At 36.4% G+C, this 20,000-nt stretch overlaps 1 protein-coding gene across 1 annotated transcript in view; it reads left to right on the forward strand.

The window, feature by feature from the left end:
* Positions 1-9,366, forward strand: part of LOC143019840 (uncharacterized) — a 14,259-nt gene extending 4,893 nt beyond the window's left edge. The window contains exons 3-6 of the mRNA XM_076175821.1: positions 4,533-4,816; positions 4,937-8,290; positions 8,510-8,887; positions 9,340-9,366. Of these exons, the coding sequence (XP_076031936.1) occupies positions 4,533-4,816; positions 4,937-8,290; positions 8,510-8,887; positions 9,340-9,366 (4,043 nt within the window). The remainder of the gene's footprint in view (positions 1-4,532; positions 4,817-4,936; positions 8,291-8,509; positions 8,888-9,339) is intronic.
* The last annotated feature ends 10,634 nt before the right edge of the window (positions 9,367-20,000 follow it).

Below are 20,000 nucleotides of genomic sequence, written 5' to 3' on the forward strand. Positions count from 1 at the left end.
GTGTGTGTGTGTGTGTGTGTGTGTGTGTGTGTGTGTGTGTGAGTGTGTGTGTGTGTGTGTGTGTGTAATGTTACGGTTGTGTGGATGAATTCCTTCTTCCCCGATCCTCACTGGTGTCGCGATATACCTCACAAATCTGTTTACACAACCTCATTCCACATGAGGTTGTTTTGAGTTTTGTGCACATAGAAAATCTAATTAGAGGGATAGGAAAATATTATTCTATATACACATGACGAAGACCTAGGCAGTTTACTGACGAGAGTGAGGACAAAACCATTTATAGAAGTGAAGTGTTCAGTCGTTAGAACTGACCACTGAATAAATTCTATAAGAAAAAAAAAGTGGTTTTACAAAACACATAAGTCATAGGCAACAGACGTGCTTAAGCCTCATGGTCTGACCAGAGTCTGAGAAGTTAAGTGATTACTGCAGAAAATCGTATCAAGCCGATTGTTGAACAGTATTCTCGACAAAGGGTAAAATATCTTTATACCTTAGGACGATCAGAATCTCAGATATCATGTTTAGATATCTACAGTAGAGCATATCGTTTAATGGCAGAAGCAAATCTGCCTGCAGTCATTTCTACGACTGTGAGGAAAGCTATTCAATTACACGTTTTTCTATTTAAAAACGCCATAGAAATGTTACGCAATACATTCTAGGGTATTTAATAAGAATTATAAAGCGTTATAAAGGAAAGAAACAATATTATGAAATATAGCTGTTCGAGAGCTGTCTTTCATGTACGTAAAATAATTTACCTTTTAAAAAAAAAAATCTAAATGTACAGATATCATCCAGAAATGAGTACACAAGGTATTAAGGTCGTAGGGTTATATTAAATGGCAAAATATAATATATACGTCATAATTTCTAAGGCGAAATCAGACATCATTTCTCGAATGAAACTTCTAGAAGGTTCTAGCACAACACTAGACACGTAAGCTTTTAACATACTTTCATGACAACCCAACATTATCAGTATTTTCTTTTTACAGTGAGAAATGACATTATATATGCTTAGGATCCAAGACGACAATTTTTAAACAATTAACGCAGATATCTAAAAGTTGTTGAATCTTAACACAAACTTACGTTTATTAGTGGCGGCTATTTGCATGCTTAGGAGTGCCTTAAGGTCGGCGACCCCACCCCCCCTCTCCGTTCCTTCATACAGAAAAAGAGAAGACGGGGAGAATTTCCTTCGGGTTGCGTCAAAATATCATTCACACTTACTCCCTCACTCCCCCATCTCCCGCCCACTCCTTTCCTGAAATCTCGGAGAAAAAGACCTGAAGCTACACTCTCCAAACTTTTAGAATCTGTAGCCGCTATATTTTAGAGCATGAGTTAATCTCCATCAGGATTTTGTCATTGGTAAATTATAACATCTTCAGACCTTGGTAGTAGTGAGTTTTGCATATAAATTTATTGCATCTATTTATATCTGCATTGTAATTATTTTGGTTTTGTGTCTTTTAAAGGTCAGAATGTATTTGGTGTTACAGACATTTGTGCATTTTGAAGGGGTTACTTATTTCTTTGTTATGTGTGGCATATGCTTTGATGACAATATACATTGAAGGACAATACTTTCAACCTTATTTAGTTGGTTTATACAGAAATAGTTTTAATAGTTATGTGCCAAGAGGGTAGTAGAAAATGGTTGGTAGGGACGACTAAGTGGTAGCTGCCGAGCCCTGTAAGAGGTTTGTAGATGAGTCTCATAGATATAGGTAGACAAATGATGTAGATATAGGGAGTAGGTGGCGAGAAACTAATTTTTATGAGTTGGGTGTTTGGTAAACAACGATTCGTAGGTGAAGCAAGTTGCACAAGCTCGCTCTTTGACTAACGTTTACAAACAGTCGCCGGGGACCCTATTTCATTGCTGTATAATGTTCATTTTAGCGCTGGTGCAATAAAATATAAATTAAGTCAGTTTGTGCATTGATTTCGAGATTGCTTGAGTAAGCAGTATTGCATGCGGGGTTTGTAACAGCTATTCTGATTGGAAAAGGGGTGGAGGAGGAGAGAATTTGATTGTTTCACGATTGTCGGATCGCACCCTTGGGCGAGGTTCTTATATCTGACAGTAAAGATCATTGGACTGGAGTAATCGTGACGTCATTGTAAAACCGACCTAGTACCAAAATTGAGGATTTCAAATGGGAGTCCCTTGGTGTAGCTTAAAGAACCAGGTGTAATAATATTTGGAAAGAAAAGAAATAAAAATTAAGCTCCATTTATATACCCTCTCCTATACATATACAAGTGGAACTTGACTAAGTCGGATGATATGAGGCTTGGGGCCTGAAAAAAAGTGAGTGACTAATCATAGGTAACAAAGAGTGGTGAAAAGAAATTAGAAAATAAAAGCACGAAAGAAAGCCGGTGATGACAACAGAGTGGTGAAAGGGGACCACAGAGGGTTATATATATATATATATATCTATATACTTTATATATATATTTATATATATAAATATATACATTTATGTGTATATATATATATATGTCTATATATATCTATATATATATATATATATATATATATATATATATATATATGAGAGAGAATCTGGGTGGGGTGAAGGGCAAACGAAGAAGTGTTAGGAATAGAGTTTATTGCCCTGACGTTGCGACCAACTTGGTCTTCTGCAGAGGACTACAGCATTACAGACGGATCACAATTCTTATATTCGTAGTGAGAGGGAACCCGCCAAGGTATGAGCGTCATGTTTTCCCTTTGGGTAACGATTTAATTATTAGGACACTTGCTGCCTTTGAGAGGCATTTAAATCCGTCTCTGTCGTTGTTGTTCTTGTTGGTGGCGATATGTGCAGCTTCCACAGTTTTTCTCATTTTCTTCTCAAATCCCTCGTGTAGAATTTCTGTGTTGTTCCAATCAGGTAGATGTCCACATTTGTCCAGGTGACGAACCAGGGAGTTAGATGTTCTATGAGCCCTGAGAACGTTTTTGTGCTCACTCAAGCGTTTATTGATCCCTCGACCTGACTCACCGAAGTAAGATGACGGACAACCATTGCATGGAATACGGTAAACGACACTGAGATTATTACGAATATTATTATGTTTCTTCTTCTTCGTTTGCCCTTCCCCACCCACATTCTCTCTCATTTGTCTGAAATAATCTTATATATATATATATATATATATATGTATATATATATTTATATATATAAACAAATATATATATATATATACATATGTATATATATGCATATATATATACATATATATTTATGTATATGTATATATATACATATACATATATATATGTATATACATATATATGTATATATGTTGTTATGCAAGAGTGCATTTTTTCTATGATAAACTATGTATTATGTAAATTATGTATTGTGTATGTATTATGTACTATGTATGAAACTATGTATTATGTATGAAACCATGTACTATGCAAGTTTATTGTCCGTTCGCCTTCAACGACTACTGTCGTCTGCTAGGTGATACGTTGTTCGAAGGTACGATAAATGTATTCCTTGTATGGTGGTGTAATGTGAATGCTTAAACGCACTAGTACATGAATAATTATATGTAATCGTCATGTACAGTCAGATATAAATTTGTATCTTGTAACAAAGAATGTGGATGCCTTTAGTTTTGCTTTATTGGTGGCCGAAGGTGACGTGGGCGGTCGGCCAGGTGAGTGAGTTTGAGTTGTCTGGAGGGACCGTGGTAGTAAGAACTGGTGAGAATACCCTGTGTCAAGTAAGATTAAACATTTTTAGTTCCAGTGCAGTTAGGTCTCTAGTGATTTAATTTAACTTTGATTATTATATTCCGTGTGTGTCTGTCTATATGGTAATGGTTATACTTGTGCAAGATCTTTATTTTCTTTAATACTCTTGTTAAAAGCTGCCGGCTTTTCCATGTTTCAATTCTCATTCGCCGGCAGCATCTTATTCTAAATTGGAATTGTTCTGTCATGCTTAAGCCCCATTTATAATTAAATCTATTTTCCTTTGTTGCTCTTTATTTGAAACAATATAAGAAACAGTTGACTGGTAATTACGCATAACTTAAGGGCCCAAGTCCTCTCTCAGCTAATTCGGACTTTGTTACGCCATATTGGGGCCCTCAATCGGAATACTCGGGGATCATCGTGCCCTGGGAAGTCGTGGCATAACAAAATGGTGGAGCTGCGGGGTACCATATAAATTGAAGGTACACCATATAACTGAAGGTAACGTATAGATTGAAGGTACCATATAAAGTGAAGGTACTATATAATACCGGGTACTATAGTGTGGTATTATGATTGCACGTATTGTGATTGTGCGGCGATCGTACTATATGTGGGGTACCATATTGTGCAACGAGTGTATTATACAGAACAAGGTATCGTACTATAAAGTATAAGTACAGCGGTGTAGTATTAGTGCGGTATACTTGCAGTGAATAATAATTGCTTACTGTTTCTTGAGTATTTAACCATTGTTTATGAACATTGTATTAATTAGGTTATAATTCCTCACTAGCTGATATGGAGTCTTTTGACATTGCACAATTCATTAAGAGTCCTGGGCTTGCCCTTTTGCAGAACTGTGAAGTACTTAAGGATGACTGGATAGCTTTGGCTAGGTTTTACAAGGTTCAAATCACAGGTAAATCTAACAAGGCTGATATTAAGAAAGCAGTCATTCAAGATTTGATCTCGAAAAAAATTCTGGAGGATAGTGCCAAGGCATTGTGTGACATGGAGCTTCAAGGAGAGACGGAGAGAGATGAGGATAAAGCGGAAATTACTAAGATGGAGTTGGAGGTAGAGAAAGAGAGGATAGCTCTAGAGAAATTTAAAGTAGAGAAGGAGTTGGAGAAGGAGTTGGAGTTGGAGAAGGAGAGGATAGCACTTGAAAGGCTTAAGGTTGAAACGAACTTGAAGTTCGCAATGATGGAGAAGCAGGGTGTCCAAGGGTTGCTGGAACCTACATTTGATATAAACCGCGTAGTACGCCTTGTCCCTACTTTCCTAGAGGGTGACCCGGAGGAGTTTTTCGAGCAGTTCGAAAGTTTGGCAACCACCCTCTCCTGGCCTAAGCCATATTGGTGTGTGCTGGTACAAACGGCCTTAGTGGGTAAGGCTCGTTCATCGTATTTATCCTTGTCCTCTGAAGATCAGAGCCAGTATTCGGTAGTGAAGGATACAGTGCTGAAGGCATACTTATGCACTCCAGAATTTTATAGACAAAAGTTTAGAAACTGTTTTAGAGGAAACCACCAGTCATACCTCGAGTATGGTAACAGTGTTAATAGATTATTTAATAGATGGCTATCAGCTAGCGGAATTGAAACTTATGAGGAGTTAAAGGAACTAATTGCACTGGAACAGTATGTTAAGGGTATTCCACCGGACGTTCGAACCTATTTGCTAGAAAAGGAAGTAAGTAGAATTGATCGAGCTGCCACATTGGCGGAAAATTATACATTAACGCATAAATCAAGTAAGCCTCCTTCCCCTCCAGGCATTTCTCAACCTCAAGAGGGAAAGGTACACAAGGGTAAAGGTACCTGGACCCTGGGTAAAAGCAATACAAATGTGTCAAAAATTGGTTGCTTTTACTGTAAAAAATTTGGGCACGTAAGGGCAAGGTGTCCTGAGTTGACTAGAGAGAAACGTGTTGCTAATGTAACTTTGCTTTCTGCAGATGTAAAGGAAAAAGGGGATCCTGATGTGGGAAGAGAACGCAGTCTGTTTAACCCATTTGTATTCCCTGGTACAGTGTCTGTCGAGGAGGATGGGCCCGGAGTGTCTGTAACTGTGTTGCGAGACACTGCTGCATCGCTCAGTATGGTATTACAAAGCGCTGTTCCTGACGTAGAACAGGCGTTGACGGGTGAGCATGTATTGATAAAGGGCGTTGGGGGTACGATGACGGTTCCCCTGTGTAAGTTGTTCCTCCGAACCGAATTATTATCTCGGCCTGTGTTGGTTGGAGTTGGAGAGACTTTACCTGTTGAGGGAGTGAGTTTCTTGCTAGGAAATGATATAGCGGGAAAGTTAATTGTGCCTGATCCCGTGGTGAGTACGACTCCACTGGAATGGGATCCTGCCGAGGGTTTGGAAAGCGAGTGTGGAGATATTTTTCCAGCATGCGCAGTTACTCGCAGCCAGGCAAGGATGAAAACCAGTGAAGAAACTGCTGATATGGATATTAGTAGTTTGTTTAATGTAGACTCTAGTACAGGACCTGCTGTTAAGCCAGATGAACTTGCTGATCGTGATGTGGATTCGCCTAGTCCCGGGGTTCTGCCGTGCAGTCTGTCTAGCGATAAAGTGAATGAAGCGCAGAGTAATGTAAGTGAACGTGTGGATATAAGTGTTCTCCCAATGACTCGTAGTAATCTGATATCTGCCCAGAAAGCTGATAGGACATTAATCCCATTATTTGCAAGGGCCATACAAGATAAGGACATCTCAAATGAAGCTACATGTTATTATACGCGTAATGATGTACTAATGAGAAAATATAGACCGCCAGATGTTCCTGCAAATGAGAGTTGGTGCGAGTTTCATCAGGTTATCGTTCCGGACGTGTATCGAGAGAAAGTCATCAGTTTTTCACATGACTACATAGGAGGACATCTGGGTGTGCAGAAAACTTTGGACAAGATTATCAAGTACTTCTATTGGCCTGGTATCCATAGACAAGTAGCACAATATTGTAAAACATGTGAAACATGCCAGTTGGTAGGTAAGCCTAACATTGTTATTCCTCCTGCACCGTTGCAACCTATTCCTGTAGTGCCGGAACCTTTTACCCATGTGATAATTGATGTCGTGGGCCCCCTTCCTAAAACCAAAATGGGGCATCTGTACATGTTAACCCTAATGTGCACTACCACCAGGTATCCAGAGGCCATTCCACTGCGTTCCATTACAGCCAGGACTGTGTTGCCAGCCTTGACAAAGTTCTTCACCCTATTCGGAATACCGAAGATTGTGCAGTCCGACAGAGGTACCAATTTTGTATCAAATATCTTCAGGCAAGTAATGTCTCTTCTTGGGATTAAACAATATATTGCATCTGCTTATCATGCCCAAAGCCAAGGAGCCTTGGAACGTTTTCATGGAACCTTTAAAACAATGTTAGCAAAGTATGGTCATGAGACTGGAAATGAGTGGGATGTGGGTTTGCCATTCCTTCTATATGCGATCAGATGTGCTAAGCAATCTAGTCTCGGGTTTTCTCCAAGTGAACTATTGTTTGGCAGAGACATAAGAGGACCCATGAAGCTACTCCATGAGAGCTGGATAGACTTGGAGCATGCCGATAACTTGTCTGAGTATGTGTCTAAGTTAAAGGAAAACCTAGATGTGGTACACAGGTTTGCACAATGTAATTTAAAACTAAGTCAAGAAAAGATGAAGGAAAATTATGATAAAGATGCAGTAGAACGTAACTTTGAGGTTGGGGATGAAGTTCTGTTGTTCTTGCCCGTAAGAAAGTGTCCATTACAAGCAAGGTACAAGGGACCTTTCAGAGTTATAGGTAAACGGGGAGATTTGAACTATGTGATATCCACTCCTGATCACAGAAAAACAAAAAGGTTAGTACATGTAAACTTGATTAAGAAGTACCATAGAAGAGACTCGGGAAGTGCTGCTAAGACAGAGGAGAAGGTAGATGGTACTGTAAATAGTTTAGAAGTTGTGGAGATGCAAAGTGAAGACGACCTTGATAAAATTCCTGTAGGTAACAAACTCAAGAATTCTGATGTCCTTGCTAATCTAAATAGTAAGTTGTATCATTTGTCTGACAGCCAACAGTCAGATGTTTCAGAATTGCTGCAAGAGTTTGTGGAAATCTTTGGAGATGTGCCGAGACCAACGACTGAGGCAGTTCATCATATTGAACTAGTGGAAGGTGCCGCCCCGGTAAGAGAAAAGCCCTATAGAATGTCCCCCCATAAGGCAGCTATTCTCCAGAAAGAGGTAACATTTCTTCTTGATAATCACTTAGCAGAGCCAAGTAAGAGTGACTGGGCTGCTCCATGTATTCTTGTGCCAAAAGGAAATGGGGAGTATAGAATGTGTACTGATTACAGAAAACTTAATGCACTTACCAAGGCTGACAACTTCCCTCTTCCTCGCATAGATGACTTAATTGACTCAATCGGCAAGGCCAAAATTATAACTAAATTAGATCTAATGAGTGGCTACTATCAGATGCCACTGTCTGAGGAAGCAAAACGTGTGTCAAGTTTCATAACACCTAGTGGACTATATCAATACAAAGTAACTTCATTTGGCTTACGGAATGCACCCGCAAAGTTTTCACGTCTAATGTCTAATGTTATTGCAGGCTTGGAAGGTGTGTGTGTGTACATCGATGATCTGTGCGTGTATTCTCAGACGTGGGAGGAACACTTGATTTCCCTGAGGTCCTTGTTCGAGAGGTTAAGGAAGGCTAGGTTGACTGTCAATCTAATGAAGACTGAGTTTGCTCATGCAAAGGTGACCTTTTTAGGCCATGAGGTGGGTTACGGTACGGTTGCACCTATGCACGCCAAGGTTGAAGCCATAGAGGCTTTAGCTGCTCCTGCCAACCGTAAAGCAGTCCAGCGTTTCTTAGGTGTAGCAGGTTATTATCGGAGATTCTGCCCTAATTTCAGTAAACTTGCTAAACCACTCACTGACTTAGTAAGTCCTAAAGTAAAATTTAGATGGACATTAGAATGTCAAGAAGCCTTTGATAAGATAAAGTCAATCCTTACTTCCAAACCTGTCTTACATGGTCCTGATTTCTCCAAAAATTTCACTATTAATGTTGATGCTAGTGATGCTGCTGCAGGAGCTGTGTTAATGCAAGAACATGATGGAATATTGTTTCCTGTATGTTATATGTCTGCAAAATTCAAGAAATACCAAAGACACTACAGCACTATAGAGAAGGAAGCAGCAGCGTTGTTGATGGCTTTGGAAAAATTTGATGTGTATGTTGGAAATATCCCACAAAAAATAACTGTTTATAGTGATCATAACCCTCTTGTCTTTGTGAACAATATGAAAAACAAGAACATGAGGTTGACAAGGTGGTGGTTAGCTTTACAGCCATACAACCTGGAAATAAAACATGTGAGCGGTAAAAATAATGTAATTGCAGACAGTTTATCAAGACCGTACTAAAGTCTTCTGACAATCGTGGTTTCTGTACTGTGGTATTAGGGTCACGACTACTGTATGGTAATCTAAGTGTGGTTGAGGCTGGTTGTTTATTGCCTCAATATCTTGTAATGTACTATGAATTATTGTATAAGTTTATTTTACTATTTTGGAACTTGTAGTTGAAAAATGCACTATTCCGGTTATAAACACTATTGTGTTTAATTTAAAGGTGAGGGTGTTATGCAAGAGTGCATTTTTTCTATGATAAACTATGTATTATGTAAATTATGTATTGTGTATGTATTATGTACTATGTATGAAACTATGTATTATGTATGAAACCATGTACTATGCAAGTTTATTGTCCGTTCGCCTTCAACGACTACTGTCGTCTGCTAGGTGATACGTTGTTCGAAGGTACGATAAATGTATTCCTTGTATGGTGGTGTAATGTGAATGCTTAAACGCACTAGTACATGAATAATTATATGTAATCGTCATGTACAGTCAGATATAAATTTGTATCTTGTAACAAAGAATGTGGATGCCTTTAGTTTTGCTTTATTGGTGGCCGAAGGTGACGTGGGCGGTCGGCCAGGTGAGTGAGTTTGAGTTGTCTGGAGGGACCGTGGTAGTAAGAACTGGTGAGAATACCCTGTGTCAAGTAAGATTAAACATTTTTAGTTCCAGTGCAGTTAGGTCTCTAGTGATTTAATTTAACTTTGATTATTATATTCCGTGTGTGTCTGTCTATATGGTAATGGTTATACTTGTGCAAGATCTTTATTTTCTTTAATACTCTTGTTAAAAGCTGCCGGCTTTTCCATGTTTCAATTCTCATTCGCCGGCAGCATCTTATTCTAAATTGGAATTGTTCTGTCATGCTTAAGCCCCATTTATAATTAAATCTATTTTCCTTTGTTGCTCTTTATTTGAAACAATATAAGAAACAGTTGACTGGTAATTACGCATAACTTAAGGGCCCAAGTCCTCTCTCAGCTAATTCGGACTTTGTTACGCCATATTGGGGCCCTCAATCGGAATACTCGGGGATCATCGTGCCCTGGGAAGTCGTGGCATAACAATATGTATATATATGTATATATATATATGTATATATATATGTACATATATATGTATATATATATATATGTATATGTATATATGTATATATATATATATATATATATATATATATATATATATATATATCAATTGGTAACACGCGTCATGTTCTGTTGGTGACGTGGGATGCTCCGAAGAGTTCTAAAGTACCGCACATATTTTGTTGTATATTTATTAAAGGCATATGTTCTCTAATAAAAACAGCCTCTAAACATTTTAGTTTCTTTCTGTTAGTATCCTTAACCAAAATTTAGGTGCTTTTATTTAGCTGGTCCCGTGTAATGCTGGTATTGTGGGATTTTGTCACGTGGGTTTTTATCGCGCCATTTTGCATATGTTGTGTGAGCCTCTGAGTTAAAGGTTGTGTGGTATGGCCTATATACTCTTCTTGGCAAAGCACAGCGTCTTTGTATAAATCACAAGAGTATTTGTATACCACATTATTTTTCTTGAGTTTATCCGTGGCAGCTGTCATGGATAAACTCAAGAAAAATAATGTGGTATACAAATACTCTTGTGATTTATGCAAAGACGGTGTGCTTTGCCAAGAAGAGTATATAGGCCATACCACACAAACTTTAACTCAGAGGCTCACACAACATATGCAAAATGGCGCGATAAAACCCACGTGACAAAATCCCACAATACCAGCATTACACGGGACCAGCTAAATAAAAGCACCTCAACTTTGGTTAAGGATACTAACAGAAAGCAACTAAAATGTTTAGAGGCTGTTTTTATTAGAGACCATATGCCTTTAATAAATATACAACAGAATATGTGCGGTACTTTAGAACTCTTCGGAGCATCCCGCGTCACCAACAGAACATGACGCGTGTTACCAATTGACCTCTCCTTTATGTCTCTTTTTCTGTATTTTTCTGTATTTATATTCTTGTAAATATATATATATATATATATATATATACATATATATATATATGTATATATATATATATATATATATACTAGCCATATTACCCACGTGTTGCTGTTGGAAAATGATAATCATTTTAATTTTTATAGAATATGTGGAGAAAAGTTACACGTATCAATATAATTCAATGGAAAAAAAAACGTTTTAAGAAAGTGAAGAAAAAAATCAGTTTGAGGAGGGAGACGCCCTTTGGGGAAAAAAAAAAAAATAAATATATAAATAAATATATATTTATATATTTTTATATATTTATATATATATACATATATATATATAAAATATATATATATACATATATATATATATATATATATATATATATATATATATATATATATATATATATTTATCTATTTATCCAAGTAGCCTGGGTTATGATGAATATGTATGGTTTGGGGAGAGTTCGTAAAAACAAAACAAAAAAAAACAGACAGACGGACAAACAGAGGCTACTACTCTATCATAGTAGATACAAATAAAAGATAGTTATTCAATTACCTTGGGTTATAAGGTTTCAGAATATATATGATTATAGGAGTGTATGTGCAAAAACCTAGGAGGAGTTCGTGAATAATCTTTAACCTAACTATTGTAGTGGATAATTAACATTACATGTTGAACGGTACTCAGCCGTAAGACAAGAATTGAAACAAACATCTTAGAACTGGCCCGACCGCGATAATAGAAAATAAAAAATATATATAAAATAATCAATATTTCAACATTTGGTGAAATTATGCAATCATGTTACATTTACATGCTTTCTCATTACACTGGCTATCATAGTTTGTGGCAACATTAATTTCACAAATATGAATAATATTTGTGAAAACATACAATGGTTTGTTTAAACATAGTAATTTTTGTCACATAAATGCTACACACTTTTAGGGGAATCTTTAGTAGTGGCGTGTAACCACACCTAACCCCCCTAACTTTAGCTCTTAACCCTAACCAATATTTATATATATACATATATATATATATATATACATATATATATGTATATATATATACATATATATACATATATATATATATATATCTATATATATCTACATATATATATATATATATACATATATGGAAATAAAATATAGTTTTCCAAGTACCTGAAGTGACAGGGTATCAGAATGTATATGGTTTTGGGGGTCTATCTCCAAAACCCTAGTAGGAGTTCGTAAACAAACAAACAGACAGAAAGGGGCTACTACTTAATTATAGTAGAATATAGGAGTCTATCTGCAAAAATCTGGGAGGAGTTCGTGAATAATCTTTAACCTAACCATTGTAGTGCATTGTTAACACTACATAGTGAACGGTACTCGGCCGTAGGAGAAGAACTGAAACAAGCTTTTAACATGTTTGGACCGGCCCGCCAGCGATAATATGAAATATAAATAATCAATATTTCAATATCTGGTAAAACTATACAATCATATTACATATACATGCTTTCTCCTTACAAAGGCTATCATAATCTGTGGCAACATTAGTTTCACAAATATAAATAATATTTATGGACGCATACGTGAACAAAGAGACAGACAGACAAAGGCTTCAACTTTATCATAGTAGATACAGACGGACCTCAGCTCAATCTGCTCGTGACCTCAGCTCAGTCTGCTCGTGACTTCAGCTTGAGAGCTCGTTTTTTTGCACAGACACCAGCTAGCGAATACCTGTGAAATTTATATCTCCGAATAGTGTTAAGTGATTATGTTTTTTTTTTTGTAATTGTATACGTTTAGCGCTATACAGTTACATATATAAGTTAAAGTGTAGTGTTATATTTGAATTCAAAACAGTATTCTGCAACTGTACTCCAAAGGTAGGAGAAATAGTGTAAGGTAAGTAGAGTAAGCTTCGTGTATTCAGTTGATTAGAGACCGCTTTGGTTTCTTTTGTTGATTTATATTTTATCTTTGCCGCTTGTATTGCTAAAGGAGGAGCAAAATGGCTTGCGAAGGTTGTGTGAACCTGGAGGACCGTCTCAGGATGTGTGAGGAGGAAATTCGTCTTCTCGGGAGTGCGCTCTGTGAGAAGAGCGAACCCTCCCCACAACCCAAAGAGCGTTCCACTTCTTCCCCTTCTGTCACTGCCTTGAGCTTGTGGCGCTCCGTGGGGTCCCGTTTATCGAGCCCGCGTTCGGTAGGTGTGTGCCCTGTGGATCAACTACTGGCTCTTGCCAATCGTTTTGCTCTGCTGGAGGATGAAGTGGCTGAAAACCATGAGTTCTTGGTGGTGGGGGACTCCTTGGTTCGAGGTTATGACGACATCCTGCAGCGGAAGACTAAACAATAATGCAAGCTAGTATATCAACAGGGCCGTGGGATCGCCGATTGTACCCAGTCCATCAGGGAGCAAGGACGGACGAACACGGTTACGATTGTTCATACGGGAGGTTACGATGTAGGTAGGGTGAGGTCAGAAGAACTTGTTCGGAATTACAAGGTCCTCCTTCAGGAGCCGTCACGTAGTCTGTGGGATCCTCCCGAGGATCTACGCATATTGGTGTTGGAACAGTAGAGCCATAGGGATCAATTATAGGATATCACAATTGTGTACACAATTTGGATACCACTTTCTTGATCCTTGGTATCTCTTTTCCAGGCGTCATGACCTTTACACTTCTGGTGGGATCCATCTTACCCGCAGAGGCAAAGATGTTCTTACAAACCTCATTGTGGGAGTTTGTTATGAACTAGTTTATTTTTTTTTTTGGGGGGGGGGGTAGAAGCCCAAAGGGAAGGGGAAATAGAGTGTACCTGGGAAAACAGAGTAGAGTATAGCATTAATGTAGAACAATATGCCAGTATAGGACGAAATGCAATTTTAGAATATAATGTCAGTTGATGACGAAATATTACATTAGGATGTAATGTCAAATAACAAAATGTCATGATGGGATATAATGACAGTGGAGGACAAAAGATCACGATGGGATGTAATGATAGTGAAGAACAAAATATAACGATGGGATGTAATGATACTGGAGAAAATATTACGATAGGATATAATGTCAGTGGAGGACAAAATGTAATTTTAGGAAGGGATACCGGACAGAATGTCAATGAAGACCAAAATATCACGTTAGGATGTAATGACAGTGGAAGACAAAATATCACGATGGGATGTAATTATAGTGGAGGAAAAAGTATCACGGTAAGATTTAATGTCACTGGAGGACAAAATATAGTTTTAGGAAGGGATGCCGGACAGATTGTTAATGAACGACGGGAGGCCGGTGTGAATTTTGATAGGAGAAATATTAATGAGACATTGAATGTCAATGAAAGACAAAATGATAATATAGAGCAAGGTGTAAATAAAAAACAAAATTATAATGTAAGACATGATATTGAAACTCAAAACGTGTCAAAAAGAAATAGTCACGAGTTTCTTAAAACCATGTACTTTAATGCTCGTAGTATTAGAAACCAATTTCAAGAAATAAAGACGTATTTCAAAAGTAAAAATCTCGATATGATAGGAATAACCGAGACATGGTTAAATGGTAAAGAGTTCGAAGCTGAATTTAATATTGCTAAATTTAAATACTATCATCAGGATAGAAGGCACAAAAAAGGTGGGGATGTTCTGTTGTACGTTAAAAACAATGTCCATGCTTGTTTTTTTTAGAGAAAGTGAAACTGTATGCATATGATAGTTTGTGGGTTAAGTTAACCCAAACAAATGGACAAAAAATGAATGTAGGTGTAATATATAGGCCAAAGACATTATCATTAGCAGACGACAAACTGTCATTTCAAGAACTGTCTAGTTTCTGCAACCGGGATTTATTGATAATAGGTGATTTCAATTTTACTGACATTAATTGGATGACCCTTGAACCTGGCCATATAGGTAGTAACTTAATTAATTTTCTTAGTGATAATTACTTAATTCAGCATGTAAAAGAGCCCAAAAGATATGGAAACTGACTCGATCTATTGATCACTATCCGCGAAAGCATGGTGAATGATGTAGAACTTGGTGAAACTGTTACATATAGCGATCACAACTTAGATTCAAACTCCTAAACAATTTTAGAATAGATACTTGTGTTTCTAAGATACCCGATTTCAGTAAAGCTCAGTTCATAGGACTACGTCAGGAGTTTCAGTTTACAGATTGGGAGGCAAAATTAAGCAAAACACCTGTAGGTCAGATGTGGGAAATATTTCAAAATACGCTCACTAAGATAATTCATACTTACATTCCTTTTAAGGACAGACGTCCTCCAAATCAGGCTCGCCCGAAGTGGCTCGACAAAGAAACGAAAAAAATATATATATATTACTAAAAAGATACAGGCTTATAAGAAATATAAGTGCTCGGGTGCATCTAATGACTATGAAAGTTATGTATCAATACAGGAAGATTTAAAAAAATACAATAAAAAAGCGACAATACGAAATGAATATCGCTGATAAATCCAAAGAGAATCCCAAAGAATTCTAGTTACATTAAAGATAAAAAGGTTGTTAGGAATCACATTGGTCCACTATGGTCTGCTGACCGTCAATTTGAATATTCAAATGAAGGAATGTGTAATATTTTAAACAATTATTTTAACTCGGTATTCGTAAACGAAACACCTCAAAGTGAACTCCAAACTGAAACCTGTGAAAAGTCAAGGGTAAACTTACTCACTACGGTAAATATGATAAAAGAAGAAATTAAAGGGTGTATAGAGACACTCAAAGTTAATCAAACACCAGGGCCTGACGGATGGCATCCAAGAATCTCAAAGGAAATGAAAAATGAGATTATTGTTCCACTAGAAATTATCTTTAAGAAATACATCACATCCGGAGATGTCCCAAGAGAATGGAAGCTAGCTAACGTTACTCCCATATTCAAAAAAGTCGACATAAAGAAACCAAATAACTATAGGCATATAAGTTTTATTTCAATCGTAGGAAAAATAATGGAAACTATCATCAGAGATGCTATCGGACATCATTTAGAAAGTAACCGTCTGATAAATGATAGCCAGCATGGTTTCAGACGGAAACGCTCTTGCGTGACTAACTTAATCGAATTCTACAGCACAGTTATCTCGAATTATGACAGAAGAAACAATATAGATTTAATATATCAAGACTTTACAAAAGCTTTTGATACCGTCCCCAACGAAACACTACTTACTAACTTAGCTTCACACGGAATAAGTGGTAGCCTATTAAGTTGGACTAGTAATTGGTTGAATGATCGAAAACAAAGAGTTGTTTTAAATGGAAAAACTTCTAGATGGAAAAATGTTACAAGTGGAGTTCCTCAGGGTTCCGTTCTGGGACCAGTTCTATTCATAGTATATATATAAATGATATAGACCATGGACTAAAACCTTCTGATTTCAAATTTGCTGATGATACAAAACTGTGAGGAATGGCAAATGATCACTTCAACCAATAAGATATTCAAGAAGATTTAGATAAATTACAACATTGGTCTGAAAAGTGGCTAATGAAATTTAACACAAGTAAATGCAAGGTAATGCACATAGGTAGAAATAACAGTAAGTACGATTACAAGTTATTTGGAAATTCGTTAACAAAAGAGAAAAGTGAAAAAGATCTCGGCGTAATTATCAGTAACGATCTCAAATCATCCAAGTAGTTTGTTTTAGCCTCTGAGAAAGCAAATAAGATTCTGGGACTGGTTGCGCGATCTTTTGACTTCAAAAGTCCATCACTCATTAACAAGCTATATAAATCGTTAGTTCGTCCACTTTTGGAATATGCTGTTTCCGTATGGTCACCGAATCTCATTAAAGACATTGACAGACTGTAAAAAAGTGCAACGGCAAGCAACAAAACTGACTCCAAATATCAAAAATAAATCATACGAAAATCGACTAAAACATATGAATCTGTTTTCCCTAAAAAAGCGTAGACTCAGAGGTAACTTGATACAGGTCTATAAAATTCTAAAGGGAATTGACAATATCAAAAGTGACAAAATTTTCACACAAAATGAGAATCCGACGAGAAATAATGCTCTCAAACTGTCTGGAAATAGATTCAATTTGGAAGTGGGTAGAAACAACTTCGCCAAACGTGTAGTTAATGAATGGAATAAACTCTCTGCAGAGGCAGTGCAATGTAGTTCAGTTCGAAGCTTTAAGAATCATTTAGATAAACACCTAAGCAAGATGCTGTATTGATTATAATCTATTTTGTATTATTTGTTTCTGTTTTGTTATCATTTGCTTGTTTGACTCAAATTTATTATTAGTTATATGTCTACATATTATTATTTACTATTTACCTGTTTGTTTATTATATAACTATACCTGTGTATGTTCAGTTCGAAGCTTTAAGAATCATTTAGATAAACACCTAAGCAAGATGCTGTAGTGATTATAATCTATTTTGTATTTTTTTATCATTTGCTTGTTTGACTGTCATTTATTATTAGTTATATGTCAATACATTATTATTTACTATTTACCTGTTTGTTTATTATTTAACTATACCTGTGCATTTATTTATGTATTTCATTTGTTAATTACATTATTTTAGTTTTTATTTATTCATTTATTATTATTTTAATTTTTTTCGCATCCGACCTAGATATGGACCAAAAGGTCTCCTGTAGGCCTTCTCCGCCTTTGTAATCCTTTGTAATTGCCTTGGGCTATAAGATTTCAGAATACATATGGTTATAGGGGTCTATCTGCAAAAACCTAAGTGGGGTTCGTGAATAATCCCTAACTTAACCATACCTTACCTAACTTTAACCCTTAACCCTAACCAAAATATTTCTTTAGAAATAAAATATATTTATCAAAGCAGCTGGAGTAATAGGGATCAGAATATATATGGTTATGGGGGTCTGTCTCCAAAATACCAGGAGGAGTTCGTGAACAAACAAACAGATAGACAGACAGACAGACAGACAAATGAAATATGTTATCCAAGTACCTAGGGTTATAAGGTTTCAGAATATATATGATTATAGGGGTCTATCGGAAAAAACTAGGAGGAGTTCGTGAATAATCTTTAACCTAACCATTGTAGTGCATTGTTGACACTACATGGTAAACGGTACTTGGCCGTAAGAGAAGAATTAAAACAAACATCTTGGAACTGGCCCGCCCGCGATAATGTCAAATAAAAATAATAAATATTTCAATATTTGGTAAATAAAAAAAATTATATATATATATACAATCATTTTACATTTACATGCTTTATTCTTACAAAGGCTATCATAGATTGTGGCAACATTAATTTCACAAATATAAATAATATTTATGGAAACATACAATGGTTTTTCTTAATCACAATAATTTTTGTCACAAAAATGCTATGCACGTTAAGGGGACACTACAGTAGTGGCTTGTTACCACACCCTACCCCACCTAAGTTTAACTCTTAACCCTAACCAATATATATATATATATATATATATATATATATATTCATATATATGTATATATGTATATATATGTATACATATATATATTTCGAGACAGTACTTTTACAGGACATTAAGCCACAAGGTATGTTTTGGTACAGGTACGTGGACGACATCTTTACGATTTGGGATGATGAGTGGGGATCTTTCGATGCTTTCTTTGAACAACTAAACAACTTAACCACTAATATTAAATTTAAAGTTGAATGGGAGGTGGATAATAGACTGCCATTTCTAGATATCCTATTAATACGGCACCAGGATCAATTGTCCTTTACAGTGTACAGAAAGCCCACACATAAGGGGAGTTATGTACACTTTTTCAGTCACCATCCTGATAAAATTAAATATAGTGTTGCCTCAGGTCTTTTCCTGAGAGCACTTAGATTATGTTGTCCGCACTATCTGGAAATGGAGATCACAACCATCAGGAATCAATTAAAAAGAATAGGGTATCCTGATTGGTTCTTGAATAGAGCCTTAAGCAAAGCCAAAACTAGTCACTTTGGATCCACTTCCCATTCCAGTAAGAATTTCGGCTGGGAAAAAAAACTGTATCAAATTGCCTTATAATAGGTCCTTAAATGACATTTCGCAATTTTTACCACAGAAAGACATTAAAATTGTTTTTAGTTTTCCCAATAATTTGTCTAGGAAAGTAGTTTAATGTACACCAAAGACCTAGAGAAGAAATACATCAAGGTGTGTATAAACTTCCATGCTCGGATTGTAATGATGTATATTGGGGACAAACAGGTAGAGATTTGCATACCAGGATGCAAGAACACAGAAATTCAATCAAATATGCACACCAAAATTCCGCTGTCTTCCAACACGTAGACAAGGAAGGCCATTGTATAGATTGGAATGAAGCAAAAATTATCTTCAATTCAAAGTGCAGTTTTAAAAGGAAAATAATAGAATCATCCTTGATTAACAAATTTCCAAATTTCAATACATCATATGGACAATGGTCACCTGACTGCATTACCACCTGGGCAGTCAACAAATTACTACCATCTCTGGTGAAGGCGGGTGACCTGCCCCGCAAAGCATTAGACGCTACCTGAGTCCTATCCATGTTCCTTCTTTTACTGTTTATAAGACATGCCTTTTGCTCCTCTACTCTGTATTCCACTGAAGAGGATCACAGTCCGTGATCGAAATATATGGAATCTATTTATTTCATTTCTTCTCATCCAACACAGTGGGTTTTTGTTGAAATTTACGAATGTGTTACGACATTACTTTGTAGTTATATATATATATATGTATATATATATATATATATATATATATATATATATATATATATACATTTGGAAATGAAATATAGTTATCCAATTACCT

Source organism: Oratosquilla oratoria, chromosome 38, assembly GCF_046742065.1.
Source record: "Oratosquilla oratoria isolate Oo_2021 chromosome 38, ASM4674206v1, whole genome shotgun sequence".
NCBI classification, from domain to species: Eukaryota; Metazoa; Arthropoda; class Malacostraca; order Stomatopoda; family Squillidae; genus Oratosquilla; species Oratosquilla oratoria.